The 22,168-nt window shown below is 35.1% G+C and overlaps 2 protein-coding genes across 4 annotated transcripts in view; both read left to right on the top strand.

Annotated features, from left to right (window-relative positions):
* The window catches only part of LOC120624802 (superoxide dismutase [Cu-Zn] 2-like), a 34,051-nt gene extending 31,470 nt beyond the window's left edge, over positions 1 to 2,581 (top strand). For all 3 annotated transcript variants that reach the window (XM_039891550.1, XM_039891548.1, XM_039891551.1), the window contains exon 5: positions 2,216 to 2,581. In XM_039891550.1, coding sequence (XP_039747484.1) covers positions 2,216 to 2,321 — 106 coding nt within the window. In that variant the 3' untranslated portion in view covers positions 2,322 to 2,581. The remainder of the gene's footprint in view (positions 1 to 2,215) is intronic.
* A 4,129-nt stretch (positions 2,582 to 6,710) lies between these two features.
* Positions 6,711 to 16,226, top strand: LOC120624803 (23 kDa integral membrane protein-like). Its single transcript, XM_039891552.1, has 6 exons — positions 6,711 to 6,813; positions 8,536 to 8,718; positions 9,367 to 9,546; positions 12,007 to 12,140; positions 15,033 to 15,138; positions 16,004 to 16,226. Exons 1-6 carry the CDS (start codon positions 6,742 to 6,744, stop codon positions 16,106 to 16,108), a joined length of 780 nt encoding a protein of 259 aa, XP_039747486.1. The 5' UTR covers positions 6,711 to 6,741; the 3' UTR covers positions 16,109 to 16,226.
* Positions 16,227 to 22,168: the final 5,942 nt, after the last annotated feature.

Raw genomic sequence — 22,168 nt, 5'->3', positions numbered from 1 at the left:
GCATTATTGCGATAGAAATTTACTGTTATTTTTTTGAAGAGTAGCGTTATCTGTCTCCGAAACGCTATATAAGATCTTTCTTTTTCTTGTCTAAATGGGTCTATGTAGAAAAACCCCTTTCGAATAAAAACATAATTTTAAAAATTACAGAGTTATGCCTGAAACATACATAACAAAAACATCGAAATCGACAACCGCTTAAAGCGGCCATTTTGAACTTCTTTCATTTTGAAGGAAGCCGGTAAAATATGGCCGATTTTGCGCGACCTGGCTGAGCTTTGGTAATCCACAGGATGATTACGTATCTCAAACAGGCTTGCGAACCCAAAAAAGTAGCTCTATTAACTTACTTTGTAGTTTTTTACTACAAGGAAATGTCGATTGGAAATAATGAACCCAAGTCCTTATTCTGACCTTCTAGAATTGTTTCTATGGAGAAGTTACACTTAGGCTGGTCGTATATTACGAGGCAATAAATTTTAACACACCTAATTTTTATTACTGGACATTTTTTAACAGGTGATGGTTATATTGGTTTTAGACCAAATATGGGTTGGCGGGCTTTAACGATTATTATGACATGTCTGTTATATTAGTAGTACTTAAAGCATTTTGTAGAAGTAGAGTTTTTCTCGACTAATAGCATGCAATCTTATAGATCGACTGCTATGTCTTGTGCACACAGCCACTTGGTCGCTTTCATTTTTTTTCGGAAGGTCAGTAGCTGAAAAACACCATAAGGGTTGTAACCGCGTCACAGGGGTGATGGGAGAGCGCTAGGGTTGCCATTCATTCTAGGAACCAATACGGGACGTTTTCTACTCCGATGCCTTAAACATGTCCCGCGGCTATCAACTACATCGTACCTATATGCAAGCACGTGTAAGTGATCTCAAACGCCTCAAAAGTACAAAATAAAAATCTAAATTTTTGAATCAAAGTTTCTAAAATTTTGTATTATTCATTCATTATTTCGCCCAGTCATATTCTGTAGTTGTATTTTGTCGGGTTATGTAACAAAACCGGGACATGTTTTAAATACGGCAGGATGATTACGTTTATCACGACAGGCTTGCGACAGGCATTTTTGTATTTTTATTGCATCAAAAAGTGACGTTGGAAAGCAAAGATCGCCAGATTTACGCCTGTCGCAAGCATGTTATCAAAACGTAATCGCCCTGCGGGACGGGTTGATCAAATATGGTGACACTCCCGTAAATACGGAACATAATATGGCAACTCTAGCGAGCGCGAAAGCTTGAAATGACTAGATCCCCAGGGCTAGACGACATCGTTGCGATATCGCTTGCAACGGATTGCCGAGCGATGGATTGCCCCGTGTCCACAGCTGATTTGCTTTTAATACGATACGAGGCGAATTCTGATATTATTACCCTTGAAACATAAGAATTTAGGCACATGAGCCTTAACCTGAGGCGTAGGTACGCCTCAGGTTAAATATGGATAGGAAGGGTATGCATGCCCTGCGAAGGGTATGCATATTTATATATATATATATATAAGCATATTTAACCTGAGGTTGCCCTTTCCACCTTTATTGGGTTGGGTTGCCTTAAAAGATCACCTTTAGTGTTAAGTCCGCCTTTGCACCCTAGTACTCAGTACTACTACTGGTTTCTTTGTGTTTTGTTGCAATAAAGTTGTTTCTATTCTGTTATATTGTATAAAAAAGAGCATTTTTGCACGAGCCACCGCACGGCACGATAAATGTGGTAGCGAATCCGAGCACCATATACAGGGTCAGATAAAAAAAAACAGAAAGCTCTCGGTTTTGTAGTTCCTAGCAATAAACATAACAAATTTTGTTCCACGACTTTTCAAACTTCAGTATTAATTAATTTCATACAAAAAAAATTAAAACAAATTATTTCTGCAAAGTAACATTACACTGTGAAATTAGAGATAAGAATGGCAGGGTGATTAAGTATCTCGCGACAGGCTTGCGACAGGTGTAAATCTTGCAATCACTGCTGTCAAACGTCACTCTCTCGTACAATAAATAAAGAAAGAGTGACGTTTGACTGCAGTGATTGTAAAATTTACGCCTGTCGCAAGCCGGTCGCGAGATACGTAAGTATTTATATTCTGGGTACAACAGACGGATCGCTCGTGTTTGTCACCCTTTAGAGAAATGCTTGAAGTATGCTTTGGGACACTATTTCTGCATGCTAAAATAATTGTTTTTTTTTTCTAGGAGTCCCGTGAACGGCTGGGACCGGAACGCTGCATCTACCAGCAAATATTGGTTCTCTTCGGCCATGTTTCTCGTTCTTTCCGCCATGACAATGTTGCTCCAGTAAAATTAATTCAAAGAAATTGAAGCTCTAATAGTTATACCTATTTAAGTAATTTAACGAAGTGTTTTGTTTAAGCTATTGTAAGATTTACATAGGCAATATTGCATTAGGTATGTTATTTAATTTAATTTACTGAAATTAACAACGTGTTCGTTTAAATAATTCACAATATGGCATACCGACAGAGTACTAGACAGCCGGTTTGCGCAGTAGGCAGCGACCCTGCTTTCTGAGTCCAAGGCCGTGGGTTCGATTCCCATAACTGGGGAATGTTTGTGTGATAAACATGAATGTTTTTCAGTGTCTGGGTGTTTATCTGTATATTAAAAGTATTAATGAGTATTATATTCATATAATTATATAATTTTAATCAGCTATCTTAGTACCCATTACACTACTACGCTTAGTTTAGGGCTAGATGGCGATGTGTGTATTGTCGTAGTATATTTATTTATTTATTTATTTATATTATAATATGTCATATTCAAATATTTGTAAAATAAAGTAACCTAAAATAACATAAGTAAAATAAAACTACATAAAATGTAAGGGTAGATGGCATAGTGCTTATATGTGTGTAAGAATTAAACATGTTTTGTTGATGTTTTGTTGATTCATGTTTGAAACATGTTAGTGCTAAATTTAAATTTGCATATATACTAAAAATAAAATCATATCGATGACTAATACCGAATACAGAATGAAAAACAACCTTTTGCGAAAAAAAGCAAGGTCGCTTTTACTTATGGAAGTTTACATGTATTTTTGGGGTATTTTTTATTTAATAAACCTACAGTAAAATAAAATTACTGCATAATATTTATACAATTTACTATAATATTTTAATTATATAAGTAAAAACAATCAGGGCTAATTTATAGGTAACTGATTTAAAATCGTAAACTGTGTTATTATTTAAGTTAAAAATAAACAATCGATCAATTGTGTACGTATTTTATTTTATAACATATCGATATATAACTTTGGAATTAAAATAGCAACTCAACCTACAAGTTTTTTTTTATTCCACTACAAGTTAGCCCATGACTGCAATCTCACCTTGTGGTAAGTAATGATGCAATCTAAGATGCTTGCGGGCTAATCTGTAAGGGAGTATAATAATATAATAATAATAATCCTTTATTGCCTTAATCTATTGTTAATACAAGAACTTGAACTATATTATTACCATTTTATTATTAACAATATGGCAAATGGCCGCAAACTCAGCCTTATGCTGCTTTTTCATTATTACTCAGCATTGGCAACAATGCTCAGCGCTGACTATCGGTCTGCTCCAGTAACAAACTGAGCAAACAACCGGATCGCCGGTTGCGTTATTATTATAACTGAGAGTTAAATTTTGATAAAGAACAAATAAAACAAAAACAATCAGTACATATTTAACAGTAAAAAGTAAAAAATGGTGTATTAACGGAAACGGTATGGTAATGTACCTACATACCCCAATCAGTAACTATGCGACATCGCACCGGAACACTAAATCGCTTAGAGGCACGTCTTTGTCGGTAGGGTGGTAACTAGCCTCGGCCAAACCATCCCACCAGACCAGACCAGAAAAAAATTCAGATAATATACAGAAATACCCAAATTACCCCTGTCGGGAATCGAACCCGTGGCCTCCGTGGAGGTCCTCAATATACGGCTTTTTCATTAATGTTCAATACAATTCATTAAATTAGTCTATCAGAAAAGCTCTTTCAAAATGTTAACTACCTAACTACAAGCAATTTGAAAATTTCAAATTTCTGGTTGTTCTCTGGTCCAGTCTAATAAGAGGATTTGACCGTGATTATTTCCCATCCTAACGATATCGATGTGCTGATATCGCGTGGAATTAGAGGTATTGATTGAACATAACTACTCAAATCACTGGTAGTGAAATAAAAAAAAAATAAGCAGCGTAGACCTAGAGACCCGTCCAAAACGGTTGACGGCCGACTGGCGCAGTGGGCAGCGACCCTGCTTTCTGAGTCCAAGGCCGTGGGTTCGATTCCCACAACTGGAAAATGTTTGTGTGATGAGCAATAAGTGTTTTTCAGTGTCTGGGTGTTTAAATGTATTTTCTAAGTATTTATGTATATATAATTCATAAAAATATTCATCAGTCATCTTAGTACCCATAACACAAGCTACGCTTACTTTGGGGCTAGGTGGCGATGTGTGTATTGTCGTAGTATATTTATATTTTATATTTATTTATAAAAACGAGATGGGCTGACTAGTTGAAAAAGTCAAACTCGTGCCGTTTCTATCAAATCGCCAAAATGGCCTCCATTAAAAGCCGATTGAGAATTTACCCACTCGAAGTTGAGATCTTATTAGAACCACGCTCTTCAGTAATGAAGGAACAACCATAGAGAGAGACAATGATAAATAGATCATATTCTACAACACTTCAACCGATTGAAGTCCACTGCTGGACCTAGTTCTTTTCTAGGGAGTTCCCACATCCACGGCCCTGGGCCGCTTGTTTCCATCGGCTCTCAGCACTCGTTTGATGTCTGCCCACTTCGTTGGGGCCGACTAACGCTGCGTTAACCTGTGCGGGGTCGCCATTCCAGCCTTTTAACGGATCTCCGAGCTATGTGCCCCGCCCACATCAGCTTTGCGACTCGCTGAGCTATTTCGGTAACTCTGGTTATTCTACGGATCTCCTAATTCCTGCATCACGCAGAGATACTCCCATAAATATAAATATACAAACTAATATTATAAATGCAAAGGTTTGGATGGACGTTTGTTATTAAATCAAGCCGGAACAGCTAAATGGAACTGGATGAAATTTAGCACACAGATAGATTATATTCTGGGATATCGTAATATATAAACTCTTCATCCCGGAAATTTTAGGTTCCTGTGTTATTTTTGTTATTAAATCGCAAGAGATCGGCATGTTTTTCTGGCTACTTGATGGTAATTAAGGGGTCATCAAACGAATTTCCTCACGCGCGAAGTCGCGGATCGTAAATAGTAAGTAATAAACCTACATACGAGTAAGTATGAAAATGTATATATGAACTTTGATAAATGCGTTATAAAGGTGTCTTATCGATTATTTCATTTCACTGGAAGGACATAAGTTCATCTATAAGAAATGCATAAGGGTTGCATTGGCCTTGGATACAAGACACGAGTACAAGAAATACATGAGTAGCGGTTTAAACGCGCGTAAAAAACGCTATACATAACTTTTATTAAGAATACATTTTTTTTATTCCACTACATGCCAGTCCTTTAGTGCAATCCTACGTGTAAGTGAATATGCAGTCTTAGATGGTAGCGGGCTAACATACTATGGCAGTTATAACGGTCTCAGGCGATATCGTACCGGAGGCTTTTTTTTTTTTTCTCCGGAGGTCGTCCTACCTGTATTTTATATACCGCCTATGTACCTGCTAAGGAGGGAGTTCCTAGTGTAATCTAGTTGAAGAACACAACACTGGAGTTAAGCGAGGGCCAGGTTGCAGCGTTCAATGACGTCCTTAACGCCGTTTTTTCATAGCACATGATTTGCTCGCTCGCAAGCGAGGAGACGTTTTTGAAAATGGAAATACTTAAACATCAGAGTAAAATTGATCTTATTGTAATTGTTTAAAATATACTTAAAATTATATAGCACCAACTTTTGACAAAGCATTTGTAAAACAAAAATGAGAATTGCAGGTTTTGCGACTCTGAATTTTGACTTCTTCTGATTTGACTCTGAAGATACAAAGTTTGATATGCGCAAAACGAGTTATCGATTGCGAGTGATCAAATCCGTCAATTTTTACTGTAATAAAAAAAGACGCTCAAAACGCCATAGGACACTTCAACGTGGAACTTACTTTTACTCCAGGTTTGCGTTCGTTAACTAAAATACATTGACAACTCCTTCCCTAGCAGGTATACCGGTGGTATGCACATAGGAGACCCTCCTAAATGTGTTGAAAGTGGAAAAACATCGATTTTAAACAGAGCAACACTTCGCAGAGCATGCAAGTAACACGTCTCACAAAGTGCCGTCCCGAGTCCACAAACTGAAGAGTTGGAGTTTATCCTCAAGTGCCTGTAATTACACCGGCAACCACACTGCTTCGCGGCAGAAATCTTTTAATGCACTTGGAATCAAGAAACCGCTATAAAATCGCGAGTGATGGGCGTGTAAAACGCTCATTACGTACCATGCCTTACTGCTTTGACATTGACAGTTAACGTGTTCCTAACGAGATTTCAAAATAGCTTTTAATCCGATACAAATAAGGGTTAATATAGCATGCTAGTATTTCTTAAATTTCCGCGATTTCAAGGTGTACTGAATATAACGTTCTTTTTCCACAGAATTCTTACACAAAGCTTTAGTCTTAAAGGCGAACCTGGAGAGAGAGCTCGAAAATCTTAACGTCCTAAACTATCCATCATGTATATTACTCCTATTATAGGTAAAGAATGCCTCAGAGTCACGCTTTTGATGCTCAATGGATTTTGCTTTGTGAGTAATATAATTTTGTCACTCTTAATTTCTAATTTCGCATATAAACAATTTGTTCAGTAATTTTTAATATAAAGTATATTTCAAAAATAAATAAAAACAAATAAAATTAAAAAGATATTTTCTTTATGTAGGCCCCTAAGTTTTTTACTTTAATATGAAAAAAAGGATTATTTCAAGCAAATCGTCACAACGTTATAGTTTGCGTCACGTGATAGACCACGGGCCTCAATCTTACGTTGAAAGGTTTTAGAAATAATTAGATTAAAAAGAGAAAATAAACGGGTTCTTGGTTCGGATTAAAAAGTGCTTAGGTAGTGTTTTTTTTTTACTCCTAATTGCCTTTACGAAAAGTCCACTCAAATATTCCTTAATTCGGAAGAAGTAAAAAGGTTCCACAAACAGCCACCAAGATATATTTCATTTATAAATAATAATATGTTTTCTTTTTCCTATGTCTATTGATTATGTTGCCAAACAGGGATGAAGGAGGTGTCCATAAGCATCGATATATATGTCGTAACAATAGCAAAAAAATACATATCAATATAGAATAATACATAGCGATATATCGAAATAAAAACATCGATATTTCGGTAATTTTTTTTAAAACATATTTGATCTGTAATAAAACTTATTGTGTTTTTTACTATACACCAGCCCGTGTTCAGTCTGTGTGTGAAATTGAAATATAAGCTGAGGCAGCGTATATGAAAAATATCCTATCGTTACATTTTCCATATTGCACGCCTCACAAGCGAAGCGTTATATGAAACCGCTATATGAAAGTCAAGGACTTTTCGAAACAACAAATGACGTATTTTTCTCCAAATGCCTTATAGGATAATATTATCATATATATCAAGAAAAAACATTCATTTGAAAGTATTTAATATTTTTTAAAAACCATAATTTTTTTTAAAGTAAAAAAAAAATAAAACGTATAAGCTTATGACTTTCCAAATTTTTTTTTTTAAATTTTATATTTGCATAAATATAAAATTGATGAAGGTAAAAACGTGTCGAAATAGTAAAAAACGCCCAAAATGATGGTCGATTCTTATTCGTATTCTTTCAGAAAGCCAGCCTTCAAAACTATTTTAACCTAATTTCCTAATTTGTTTTAAACGAGCCATATTTATAAGGAGAGCCTATAACACAGGTAGCAAGCACACACCTAGCTTAAGGACAGTTGATTTCTGTATATCCGTGTAAATTATAACATTAATATAAGTTATACCTATTGTGCAGATGTAATGTAACTTGTACCTATGTTTTATTGAAAAATAAACATTTTTTATTATTATAACTAGGGCTGGGTACGCTAGTACGTAGTATTTTCCTTTATTTTATTTAAACAATAAACTTACATCATTAAATTTTTAATTTAAGTCTCATAATATATTAAATCATATATTTATCTCCATATTCATTCTCTTCTATTCTCGTCTCGAGCGGGTGAAGATCATTATCTACAGCCATGTACACCCAACTATAGAATATTACCATAGTAAATAAAAGCTGTATTTGACAGTTTGACAGTTCAAAAATAGGAGTGCTCCGATCGTCACCAAACTTCACAGGATTACTCGCCAGGTCAATCCGGAGATTCCCTGAAAGTTTCATTGAAATCGGTCCAGCCGTTTCGGAGCCTATACGGAACATACCCACACACTTTCTCTCTTATATACGAGTATATAGATTATTAATTTAACTTTCCAGCTTATAGCAATTGGCTTCATATCATCTTCAATTGCGAACATTAATATAATGAAGCAGTATGGAGACGATAGCTCTAATGGCGTTGTTGATGCCGTCACCATAACGATCGGCCTGCTGACACTGGTAGTCGCTGGTTTCGGCTCCATTGGGGCTTACAAGGGAAACGTGGAAACACTTCATATGGTAACCATCTAAGCGTTCATATTATTACGGTTCCAAGGATTTTTTTTGTTCTAATGAATAAGAATGCTTACAGAATAGTGATTTGACATCCGGTTGGCGCTGTGGGCAGCGACGTGCTATGCACGTGTCGGTCTTATATCTTCAATAGGGTTGTCATATGTGAACACTTAGAATGTTTTGAATTAGTTTGTGTGGAAAAATAAATATGCTTCTTTTGATTAAATAATTTTACAGGGCGATTCCTTATGAACCATACTTATTCACCCTTGAACGGTATTTCGTAATTCCGTTACACGTTGTATAGTGTCTACTCTGAGCAATATTCAAAATAATTAAAGTTTCAACAACTTAGAAGCATACCGCCGCCGCACAACGTCGCTGACACTCGAAACAGGATGCTTCTTATACACCAAAGTGTTATGTTAATTTAATTAGTAATTTTTACCCATAAATAGTTGACGTTACGTAAAACAGAGCCTTGTGTATAAAATTCAAATTCAAAAATAATTTATTTCAAGTAGGCCTAATATAAGCACTTTTGAAACGTCAAGTCTGTCTGTTTGTAGTGACTCTACCACCGGTTCCGAAAAAGCCGTTTTTATATGTGCCATATAAAAACGTCATGTAACATAGGTACATTTGTTTCAGTACGTAGTTTTACTGATAATAATGGGCGGCCTGGAGATTGTGATCCTGTTTTCAACGGCTGACGAGCATAACACGAACGAATTAAGGATTTCCCAGTTCATGAGCCAGAATTACTTCCTGAACACCACCGATATGGATGTAGTCGCTCATGCAAAGTTTTGGGATGAAGTACAGTCAAAGGTTTGTGCCAGAAATTTCGTGTTGGAAGCTTTTTTATAATATTTATTAGAATTTGTACCAAATTTAAATTCACCCTGGCCCAAGAAGAGCCTGCAACAAACTAAGTCGGGTTAGTGTCAATTTGATGCCTTATAACTTCTTCTGACGTGATGAAGTAGGAGACTTTTTGTAATTTTGCTAACCCTGAGTTTCAGACTGTTCCTGCATCTGCAAAATGTGATCCATCTTAAGTATTATCGCTTTGGTTTACGTAAAATACGTAGATACGTAGCTCCTTTTGACGTAGGAAAAATTTAAAATTCAGGTTTAGCACTATGGCAAAATGTTTCCTTGATTCATTTATTGAATATTTTAACGTTCAGAATCACCATTACTTACTTACCGCGAATGATTTGTATTAATTAATACTTCGTATTTTTACATAATAGTTAAAAGAAATAATCATAATTATTTAATATTTGACTTACTATTGCGAATGTTTTACTTGGGAACCTCAGTGTCTAATAAAATTATAAATTTGATAAAATTGTTTGAAAATAAACAAATCTGATAGTAATTCTCGGTGAATTTATTGAATATCTTATATAAATAATTGTAGTATTATAGTATTTGACTTACCGCGAATGTGTTTGTAGCAAGAAATTTTTTTTATTCTATAAAATTTGCGATATAATCATTCTTGATTAATTTATTGAATTAACTTAAGAAATATTCATGATTATTTTATTTGACTTACCGCGAATCATTATGTCACGTGATGTCGTTGGTTATTTGTGTATAAATACCGGTATGATTTTATCTAAATTTCTTGGAGTCTCTTTTTTTTTTAAAAAACAGCAGCTACTGAATGCTGTGGTATTCAGGTTGACGTGCGCAATAGCTCATTCTGAAAGGAGACAGTGTCCTGTATTGGGCCGCTAAGGGATTGTTACTAATAGGCATCACGACAGTAACAAAGAATCGCTATAATATTGTATTTATCTAATAATATTTTGTAAAAAAAGGTTTTTCTATTTATTTTCTATGTGAGATTGGTATTTATTTTCAATGAATAAAACTGCGAAATATTGCGATCCGCCATGACGCGTGAAACGTCAAATTCAAAATTATGACTTCACGTGTATATAAACATAGTTTTGTATCGCTTTAACTTCGAAAATCTCTACGTGTATTATATTTAGTATTTTGTAATTTCAAACTATCAGTTGCTAAGTTTTTTGCTATCGATGCCAAAATCAATAATCTTTAGGTATGGATCAAGGACTTTCCAAAGCTCTAATATGCCTATGACGTCACGAGTACGGCCATGACACCCATTATTATTCTTAATTATAATTTATTCACAAGAATGTAGTTACATACAGTTTTTATAATCTTAATATATATAAATCTCCTGTCACGATGTTTGTCCGCGATGGACTCCTAAACTACTTAATCGATTTTAAATTAAATTGGCACACCGTGAGCAGTCTGGTCCAACTTAAAGATAGGATAGCTTAGATCTTTAATTATAGTTGCAATTTTATTTTATTGCAAATTATTTGTCTATAATTAATTGACAGTCACATGTTACATATATATATATATATATATATATATATATATATATATATACTAATGAGTATAGTAGTATGTATATATATATATATATATATATATATACTACTATACTCATTTAAGGCTTAGCGATACTGAATACTTTAAAAACAAAATCAAACGCAGACGAAGTCGCGGGCCACAGCTAGTATTATATAGAATCCAGTACATTGTACCAGTTGGTGTATGAAAATTTCAAATTTTCTAAAACGTTACAGTAATGAGATTAATTTACGGAAGTACATACTTAACAATTTATTATAATTCAATAGATTCACACTTTAATTTAATTATATGTTTATGTTTATTTGGGGAAAATATTTTTTGAAAACATAACTTGCAATTCATATTATTTGACGGCCGATTGGGCGCAGTTTGCAGCGACCCTTCTTTCTGAGTCCAAGGCCGTGGGTTCGATTCCCACTACTGGAAAATATTTGTGTGATGAGCATGAATATTTTTCAGTGTCTGGGTGTTTATATGTAGATTGCTATTTATTTATGTATATTATTCATAAAAATATTCATCAGTCATCTTAGTACCCATAACACAAGCTACGCTTACTTTGGGGCTAGATGGCGATGTGTGATTGTCGTAGTATATTTATTTATTACAAGTTCATAAATACTATAATGTGAAACGACTTTTCCTCCAACCTATTATGTATATTGCTATGTATATGGCGATGTGTGTATTGTCGTAGTAAGTATATTTATTTATTTATTTTATTTATTATATCAACATAAACTTTAATTTCGTCAAAAATAAGATATTTTTTGGAAATAGTGGATACTTCCGTACATAATAGGGCATTTTTTCAATATTAGTCAGGATGCCTTTTACGAGGTATATTGAAATTCACAGTACAAATGCTGCGGTTTCAATGGACCGGAGGACTATATTACTTCGGGCAAGGATATAAGCCTCTCGTGCTGCCAACAAGCCTACGATGCCAGATTTACTAACTATCAGGATCAGCTTTATAACATTTGCTTAGAGTAAGTTTTTTTTTTTTTTATTTACTGGTCAACTTTAGAGTAAAACAATTAACGACGATAAGGTCACTAACCTCATATCAAACCACACAGAGTTTATGTGACAAGGTACAGATTAATGATATTTATTTTAAAAACATTTTTTTTTTTTTATTATTTAAGTTGCAATCACAACCCTACCAGTAGTAGTAGTAGTAGTATCATCGTAGCCGTGTGGCGAAGGCGGATCAGAATACAATTCTCATCACCCCTCACTCTTCGTGAGTGTCGTACGAGGCGGCTAAGGGAATAAAACTTAGAACGGGCAGCGTTCAAGTCAAGTCAAAGTCAAATATTTCTTTATTTAATTAGGCATATAGATGGCACTTTTGATGCGCATAATACCTATCCCTATCCTTACTTATATTATAAATGTCAATGTAAGTTTGTTCGTTGCGCTTTCACGCAAAAAATACTTAACCGATTATCAGGAAACTTTGTACACACATTCTTGGAAGTGTTAGAAGTAACATAGGATACTTTTTTTCCCGACATTAAGCTCGGTTTCTTTGGGAGATGGTTTGAAAGTGTTTGATTATTTAAATAATTATTTTTGTACTTTAGAGGTTATAACAAGTGTTTAATTTTGCCCAAACTGTGGTTGGAGATATATTACCGAACTCCTAAGCGGACAGCAGCATACCCCTCACTTAAGGCTTAGCGATACTGAATACTTTAATTTTTTTTAGAACTACAACTAAATTTAATGCCACATCAAAAAAACAAAATCAAACGCAGACGAAATCGCGGGCAACAGCTAGTATTAAATAAAATATGACTAATGTTACAGTAAATTTATAAAGTGGGTAAACAAGTAAACTTTGATTAACAACCAATGTTCATGACATTGAGTTGGAGGGTATTTTGATATAAATACGACTGCGTTATCGATGCACCAAAATCCTACATGGACTGGAACGATGCAATCCTACCGGTGTCTTAGTCGTTTAACACATATAAAATGAAAAAAGAAATTAAAATATGACATACAAGTGAGTTGATGGCGATAACTCAATTCGTCAACTTAAAACTAAAGCTACGAGGGCGAAGAAGCGTATAACAAACTTAGCCGGTTCTCAGATACTACCATCGATTGCGATCACCAAACCGCCCGTGGTGATTATGGGTGAACTTCTAGTGGGTGAGGCCTTTAAACCAGCAGTGGACTATAACAGGCTATTGATGAAGTTTCATCGTCATTATCATCATATCAAGCGAAGCGATGGTCTTTTGAAAACGGATACAATAATAAAGCTACAATACGTCGTCTTGGAATCCTTCGCATATACTTACCTTCATTGCTGGCGATTTAAAAGATACCATGTTATTTCCCACTTTTCATTACGCGATGACGCTGGAGTTGGTCTTGCATCAAGCTACTTGCACATGTTACCGATACAAGTGACATGAACATATGCTATTTTATTTTTACTTATATACTTCATAAATAGTAATATGAAGAATTTATAAATTTACCCTCATAATATTTTTTTTTTTTTATAAGTTTCTGATTGTTTTGTATGTGTATTTGTTTGTAGTTTTAATATCGCCCACATAGAAATAAGTTGTAAATATTCAAACTTAGTGCAATTTTAATTTATTTTGAGAAAAATAAACTTATTTTTAGAGAATCCTAATTGCACAAGGTTTGGCAACGATCGATGCATCAGAGAAAGTAATAAAGAAACATTCCACCGTCATCAATCTTAATATTAACCAGCTAGTCCATAGTTAGACATAGTTCTTTTGGAGGAAGTTACAAATGCCAGTCTTGGGCCGCTTGGGTAGAGCGGCTCGTTGGATGTCGACTAGCTTGACACAGGGATAAAAAGATCGAATGAATCCCAGACTCTTCGAAATATATATATTTACTGTACGCTCCAATCTGAATCTGAATCAAAGCTGCAATCTTGCTATCGTGAATTCTTTGCTTCTTGCATGCACTGCGAAGTGTTGCTATGTGTACGGGCGATGGTTTTCGGTATACCATCATATATCAGGAATAATGAGGATAAAAGCAGGAGAATCTGTATGGTGTAATTTATTAAACTTTAAAATTTAACAATTATTCATTGTGAAGTCAACATCTCCTGAGGATGCTTCGGTTGCGGAGCGCAAAGTGAGTAGAGGGTACATTGGCGAAGATCTGCGGAGTATAAGGGTTGAAGAAATTATATATTACACAATACAGACTCTGTGGCGCCATTCAAGAGATAATGATATGAATGGCTTAGCTCCAAAACATTTTACAGCATAAATAACTTTATGCAATTTAAAGAATAACATTATTACACTTTTTATTTTATGAGCAGCCTGCCTTTTTCCAATGTGCTTTTAATCGCTATCTTAATATATATAAATCTCCTGTCACGATGTTTGTCCGCGATGGACTCCTAAACTACTTAACCGATTTTAAATTAAATTGGCACACCGTGAGCAGTCTGCTCCAACTTAAGAGATAGGATAGCTTAGATATTTAATTATAGTCGCAATTTTATTTTATTGCAAATTATTTGTCTATAATTAATTGATAGTCACATGTACTCATTTAAGGCTTCGCAATACTGAATACGATAAAAACAAAATCAAACGCAGACGAAGTCGCGGGCAACAGCTAGTTAATTATATGTGACAATTCAATTCATTACATCAATTTGGCGTGACATTGCATGCCAAATTACTGGCAATACACCGTATCCTAAACCAATATGTCATACCTTATTGACGTGTATTTTGCAATAAATGATAATTTCTACAACAATGGGACTAAAAAAAAAAAAAACGATCGGAAACGCCTACGAATATTATCATATCAATGTTACTTAATATACAGACTTTATGAAAACTTTTTTTCAGAACCGCCAGCTACTACAACGTGGGATGCGAAAAACAGCGTCCGCTTATGTTGAAATTGGATAGCGATTGGTTGGGCATTTTTATTTTTATGTACTTCTGGGTTCAGGTAAGATATTGCTATCCCATTAAAACATAAATGTAACGATTAGAGCCAAGATCAATATGATAAATATGGGTGTGCTATTCGCCGAAAAATGAATTGAGATCTATCTCAACCACTGTTTGAGTTGTATTAATAAAATTCGGGATTCTATTTATATTGTGGGGTTAACAAAGGGAGTTCAATAAAAAAACCAAATTTCATGTGTTTAACACATATAGATAAGAATTATTAAGACTTTGTGTTTGTGTTTGTTTGTACTCAACTAATAAACTCTTTTTTTATTCTGTGACTCCATGCTCTGTGGCGTGGCCGTTATTAGAATGATAATCCTATCTACTGCTGGGTACAGGCCTCGTGGCCAGAGAGGGTTCTAAATCTTCATACTTTCCCAATTCAGTTTCGGTGGCTTTAATGGCTATTGTTATCCTAAACTAGCAGTAAAAATGCCGTATGGCGACGGCAGATCAGAATACAGTGGTCACCCACCCTACCTCGTCTCTTTCTCTCCAGCAGTGGACTGTTATAAGCTTTTGTTGATTATCTTAAACTGGGGAAAGTAATTAACAAAAAGACAAGTATTAGCGTAATCTTCGAGGCATGGCTGCCAGAAGTGAGTAAAAGAAGGTATGTCGGGCAGAGTATTGTTTATCAGTATATTGTTTATCTTCATCGTTAAATTATTGCCGTTATATTTTCCATAACACAATATGGATGGTATAAAAAAGTAAATTAGGAAAAATCCAAAGGAACAGCTAGAAAAGAGAAAAAGAAGATCTAAACGTATGAAAAAAACTGATATGAAGTTAACCCGATCTAGTTTTTCCAGTTATCTCATAATGTAATAATTAAATAATTATATCAATTGCAGGCAATAGAATTATGTCTAGCGGTGCTGGTGATACAAAATGAAACACAATTAGAGCTGGAGATGAAATTGATGGGATATCATGAGGTGCAAACCGCGCCTGCGTAAGCGGTCGCCTGCATTTCTGCCTCTTACGTGGGACCAATCACAAGGAATTGTTAAAACAGGCGCACTTAGCGATTGGCCCACGCAACCGCAGACGTGTGTTGTAAGCCGTTGATTGGCCTCTAACTTTATTATCTAATATAATAAAGTATTTTATCACCTTCTTAGGCATATTGCACTTTATTTGTTTTCAATGTTATATTTCAATATATTCACATTTATGCTTTAGTAGGCTTTATCAATAAATTACATTATGTCAAAACTAAATTGTTGTTTTTATTTAATACATTTCCGGACGGAAGTCAAAACTTTCTAAGATACTTTATTCTTACTAGGATATCTGCTCGCTCAGAATAATTGTTTTCGAGTATACCCACACTATCACGTGTAAGAGTTCTACAGAATAATTGTTTTCGAGTATACCCACACTATCACGTGTAAGAGTTCTACAGAATAATTGTTTTCGAGTATACCCACACTATCACGTGTAAGAGTTCTACAGAATAAATGATAGACCGATTTTCAGCATCATCATAAACTGATTGAAGTCCAGTGCTGGACATAGGTCTTTTGTAGGGAGTTTCAAAATCCATGGTCCTGGGCCTTTCCCCCAGCGACTCGTTTGATGTCGTCGGTTCACCTCGTAGGGGGCCGACCAACGCTGCGTTTACCGGTGCGGGGTCGCCATTCCAGCACCTTGGAATCCCAACGTCCATTGGTTCTCCGAACTATTTGTCCCGCCCATTTCCACTTCAGCTTTGCGACTTCTTGAGCTAACTTTGGATCTTCTAGGGATCTGCTCATTTCTGATTGCTCTCTCCATCGCCCGCTGAGTGACTCTGAGCCTTCTTATGAGGCCCATAGCATAAACCGCTTTTACTTATGCAATAAATGAATATAACAAACATCACTCGAATTCAACGTTCTTTGTACCATGAATTTTAATAGTTAGAAAGTTACACCTTGATGTCTAACTTCCTAAACGTTGTTTGTTCCCGTGATGTTTTGAAGTCTTACCTGGCGCAGATGTCAGCGCTGTAGTTTTAAGCTCGAGGTCCCGGGTTCGATTCCCGGCAGGGTTTATTTGGGAATTTATAATTCCTTTATTTTCTCTGGTCTGGTTTGGTGAGAAGCCTCGGCCGTATACATAGACGTGCCGCTAAGAAATTTAAAGTTCCGGTACGATGTTGCTTAGAAACCTTTTAGAGGTATGGTTTGTTCTTGATTGTGATTAGCTCTCACGCGTCCTCCGAGAGCACCATGCGGTAAAATCCCCATGGCATCTCACGGGAGCGTTGGCTCGTAGCATCACAAACGTGATCGATTAAATGCAGTGCGGCTACCTGGGCCTGCTCTAATGTCTCTATGATATAAGGATGTAGTGTATCGAAAATTCTACAATATTAATATCAAAAATCAACTCAATTAAAAACGGGCTGGAAAAGCGAAAAGGAAAATCTAAATTTTAATATATATGTATAGGTAAGTAAGAAAAAAAGTGGTATGAAGTTAACCAGATTTTTTTCTATTATCGTTTTTCCAGTTGTCTCACAATTTGTGATGATGATGATGATAATTTATTTATTTATAATGGACAACTATAAAAAAAAAAAAAAAAAAACAGTAGATGCCTTAACCTACCTAAAGTCATTCCTATAAATTATTTACAGTTAGTTATTAGTCTGTTATTATAAACCTTTAAAGGTATAAATATTTAAATTTACGTTAGAATGAATAATTTAACTTAATCAATTATTAGGAAACAAAACAAAAATGAATTAAATCGAAGTAAAATAATTAATATTAATGTCTTAAAAATAATAAATAAAATTTAACTTAATTAACTGAAATGTAAGTCAGAACAAAATGAATATTTCTATTGCCTTCAAATGAATCTATCAAATGAAGGCAATAGATATATTTCTAGCGGTGCTGGTGGTCCAAAATGAAACTCATGGAGTAATGGAGACTACATTGATTGAATAATATTAGCTGAAAACCGCGCTTGCGTGGCGCCTGCATTTTAGCGTCTTACGTGGTACCAATCGTACCAATCACAAGGAAGTTTTTAAACAGGCGCGCCTTGCGATTGGCCCACGCAACCGCGGACGTGTGTTGGAAGCCGTTGATTGGCCTTCAACTTTATTGTCTAATATAATAAAGTATTGCATCATCTTCTTAGGTATAAATTTGAATTTTTAAATATATTCACATTTATGCTTTAGTAGGGTTTATCAATAAATTACATTAAGTAATAACTTAGCTGTTCTATAACGTTATTTTTTTGGTTTGGGTTTGGTCATGAATCAAACACAAATATTATTGTTTCTTGAAAACTATTTATTGATTAAATAAAAATTATTATTACAATTATTAGCTAACTTTTTTTTAAATCCTAATCAATTTAATGAAATATCTATATACCCTTTTTGTAAAATTATTTTAACACTATATTTTATGAATTCAATAGATAGACTTGAAAACTTTACAGCGACTAGAAATCAATATTAAATTAAGTATTCAATATTGAACCCTTGGCCTTATGCCGTTATTAAGAATTCCAGCCATAAAGCCATAAATATTCGATACCCTTAATGTCACAATACTGTATATAATTGGAAGAAATTGTACTTTGTAAAAATCAAAGAATATTTGATATGGACGGTAGGCACTTATTAGGAATGGCATTTTGCAATATTCCTTATAAATATTTTAAAGTCCTTACAATGTTGCATATGATTATATAGCCTAAGAGCCCACGACGGCCAGACCTTCGTTATCTTATAAATGCAAAAAGTTCTTCATGAAAAAGTTTGTGCATGAAATTAAATGAAATGAATTAATTTATACGCTGCAAAGGGTCTTAATATAATATAACATTCCGTCATATTCCACTATAAAGCATGTGTTTAAGGTTGAACAAGTTAAATTTTAAGTCATGCGATAGATGGCGCCGTTTTGGTTTTATTTAATATTGCATCGCGCTATGAAGATTCTTTACTAATACAGTCAAACCTGGATAAGCGAGAGTTCAAGGGAGCACAATCTCATTCTCGGTTATAGAGGTTTCTCACTAACCCGAGTTTCTCGCTAATGCAGGTCATGGGTAGCGTGTCTCTCTTATAGAGGTACGCAGCAATAACAAGACATATTCATGCACTATGTAATTTTATTTTATTTAGAACTTATTTACATTTAAAAAAATCCGTGAATTTCGTTTGGGTTTCTGTTTTTGTATTTTGAATGTTTTTCTCTAAATCATAAATTTTGTCGAATATTGCTTGCTCGACTGTCGCTTATAGAGGTATAGATAAGTAGCAGTCTCACTTACGGAGGTCCGTGAGGGAAAAACGACTCTCTCTTACAAAGGTTTCTGTTTCTCGCTCATAGAGGTTTTGGGAGCTTAAAATGACGGGTCCTGGCTATTACTCTCACTTATAGAGTTTTCTCACTTATCCAGTTCTCACTTACCCAGGTTTGACTGTAATTAGTATAGGCCTTTTTGAATGTTATGAAGGTTATAATTTACAGTGAACCAAATCTTGCTCAGAGTATTATTTAACACTCGGGTTTGTTGCGGGTGCGTTCAGCTTGCCAAATTTAAAGTGTACAACAAGAACAATTGCTGAGTGAGCAAGCATTGAGAAGTAATTAAATAAATTATACAGGTAATGACATTACCTATATAATATAGAAAAGTTAGAGGTGCGTCCTGGGATTCGAACTCTCCGAAAGTAAGTCGAAATCCTATATACTGGGCTACCACCGCTTCACAGGAATATTTAAATAAAAAAGGTCTTATAATTAAAGAACAATACTAAACCTAACATTATGTAGTTAGAGAACATCAAAGGTAGGTGCTTATTACGAATATCATATTGCAATATTTCCAGCTGAAAAGTCACATATGTGGGTATAAATCGCGTCATCGAAAAAGAGTACTAGCGCCATGCTTATTTCTGCCGCTAAGCAACATTGTTGCCATGCTGTTTTCTGGTCTGAAGGGCGTGGTTGCCGGTGTAATTACCGGCTTATGAGGGTTAATACCTACGCCTCAAATTGATGGACACAGGGCGGCATGTTGCAGGACGTGCTCCTTGCATGCCCTGTTAAGTGTTGCACTGATTATAGGCGATGGTATTCCACTTACCATCAGGTGGGCCATCTGCTGGGTCCGTGAATTATTCGGTAAAAAAAGGAGTGCTGACAGTCCTACCGCGCAGTTAAAAATTTGTTTAATTACATGCGAATAGAAGAAGAAGCAGAAACACTTTATTGCACGTATAACATACAGGAAAGTACACAATGTAGACATGCAAAGGCGGCCTTATTGCTGCAAGCAATCTCTTACAGCCAACCTTTGTAGATAGGACTCACAGCAAGAGAACGGGATAGTGCCAAGTGTGTTGATACATAAATACCAAAATGTAAAGATACAAATACATATATAATTTAAATAAATATACGTAATATATCAATATAAAATATACATAATATATATAAATAGCGAATAGGTGGCTTTGAAGTGGTGTTAACCGAGAACGGCGTCTTTTGCGGGGTCACAGCTCGATTCCCGCCACACACCTCTATCTTTTCAGAGTTCAGTGCGTTTTAAATTCATACAGTTAAATATCACTTTGTCATACAGATGACACAGTGATATTAACAGACGACATTGCAATGCTGTCATTGCAACGTAACGAATGTCGTCTGTTAATTAAACCTCAATTTATAGTTTAGCTTCGATATAAAATTGGTTTTTAGTGCTCGCTATTTACTATGTGACTCATTCCAAAAAAAAGAGCAAGTTTTAATGTATCTACTGTTGGTTGTCCATTACAAATAAATAAATAAATAAATCACTTGCTTTAACGTCGTGAGGGAACCTGCACGCATATGAGTTCTTCATAGTGTTCTCAATGGTGTGTGTGTGTGGATTACGGCCTAAACTCTTCTCTCTCGTTCTGAGAGTAGACCCACGTTCAGTATTAGGTCGGTAAATGGTTGATAATGATCGGTGGGTTTTGCCTAATTTTTATATCATACCAAATTTTGGAGACTAGTTGGAATAACCGACCATCGACCCCACCTGCCCGTGGTACACCCTGCCGATTTACCAACCAGGTTCTGACGACCGGCCAATGGCGGTATAACCATTAAATTTAAGCTGGGCTGGTCTACCATCTCAGACTACACCAATATTTACCACTAGGAATGGTTGTAGACAAAGCCCAAGTTCAAGCGGAATAAAAAATAAATAAATGGGATTTGGAAATCCGTACGTAATACCTATTTTAATACTTCTAACCAGTTGGCCATCACTCATGGGATTATTATGTGATTATTTAAATCGTGCATTGCTGGCATCGCTCTTTTAACGTGTCACGACCTTTACGGAAATGTCAATCGAATATAATCAATAGTCCTTCGAGACTTGTATCGAAACAAAGACTATAGGTTACAGTCTATGGGAAACAACATATGTTTTCCGATGCTCTATATTTTCTTGCTGTTCCAAAGAAAGGGTTGCGAAGCGGTTTGATTTCTTTGACACAGTCATAGTACCCCAACTTATGTTCAAGTCAACTTAATATTACTGTCTGTTCGCAGCAGTGAGACATAAAAAGGCTGAGTTCATTGACTTGTTTTGGATGGGCTGGAGCTGAAAGCTGAAATCTATATTCGGTTATAAAATATTAGTACCTGAATGACGTAGGTTTGTTCGGTTTTTTTTTTATATTTTCAATAAAACGAGCAAAGCTACGAGTCTTTACCATATCACTAATGTTAGAGTCTTTCGTATTTAAATGATATTGTATTAGTATTTCATTGCCTGAAAACAAGGATAAAAAACGTTTTCTAAAAATGAAACTTAATTATACCATATATTACCTACATATTAAATTACATGAAAATCGTTGGAGCATTTTCCAAGATTCAGATTATACCACGTGTAAATGAAAACGAAATAATACACAGGCTTTAGAGGTACAACGAACCGATAGTTTTTGTGTAAATCACTGCCATAGTTTTTACAGAAATAAATCAGATATAGCCTTGCAT

This window comes from Pararge aegeria, chromosome 6 (assembly GCF_905163445.1).
Source record: "Pararge aegeria chromosome 6, ilParAegt1.1, whole genome shotgun sequence".
In the NCBI taxonomy this organism is placed as follows: Eukaryota; Metazoa; Arthropoda; class Insecta; order Lepidoptera; family Nymphalidae; genus Pararge; species Pararge aegeria.
The sequence above is the reverse complement of the archived record's forward strand: the minus strand, read 5'-3'. Positions and strand labels throughout refer to the sequence as shown.

Bases quoted from the DNA above. Each gene is read 5' to 3' on its own strand.
- LOC120624803 (XM_039891552.1), top strand. From the start codon at position 6,742: ATGTATATTACTCCTATTATAGGTAAAGAATGCCTCAGAGTCACGCTT. The intron at 6,814-8,535 runs GTGAGTAATATA...TTAACTTTCCAG, and splicing joins TGCTCAATGGATTTTGCTTT to CTTATAGCAATTGGCTTCAT. The intron at 8,719-9,366 runs GTAACCATCTAA...CATTTGTTTCAG, and splicing joins ACGTGGAAACACTTCATATG to TACGTAGTTTTACTGATAAT.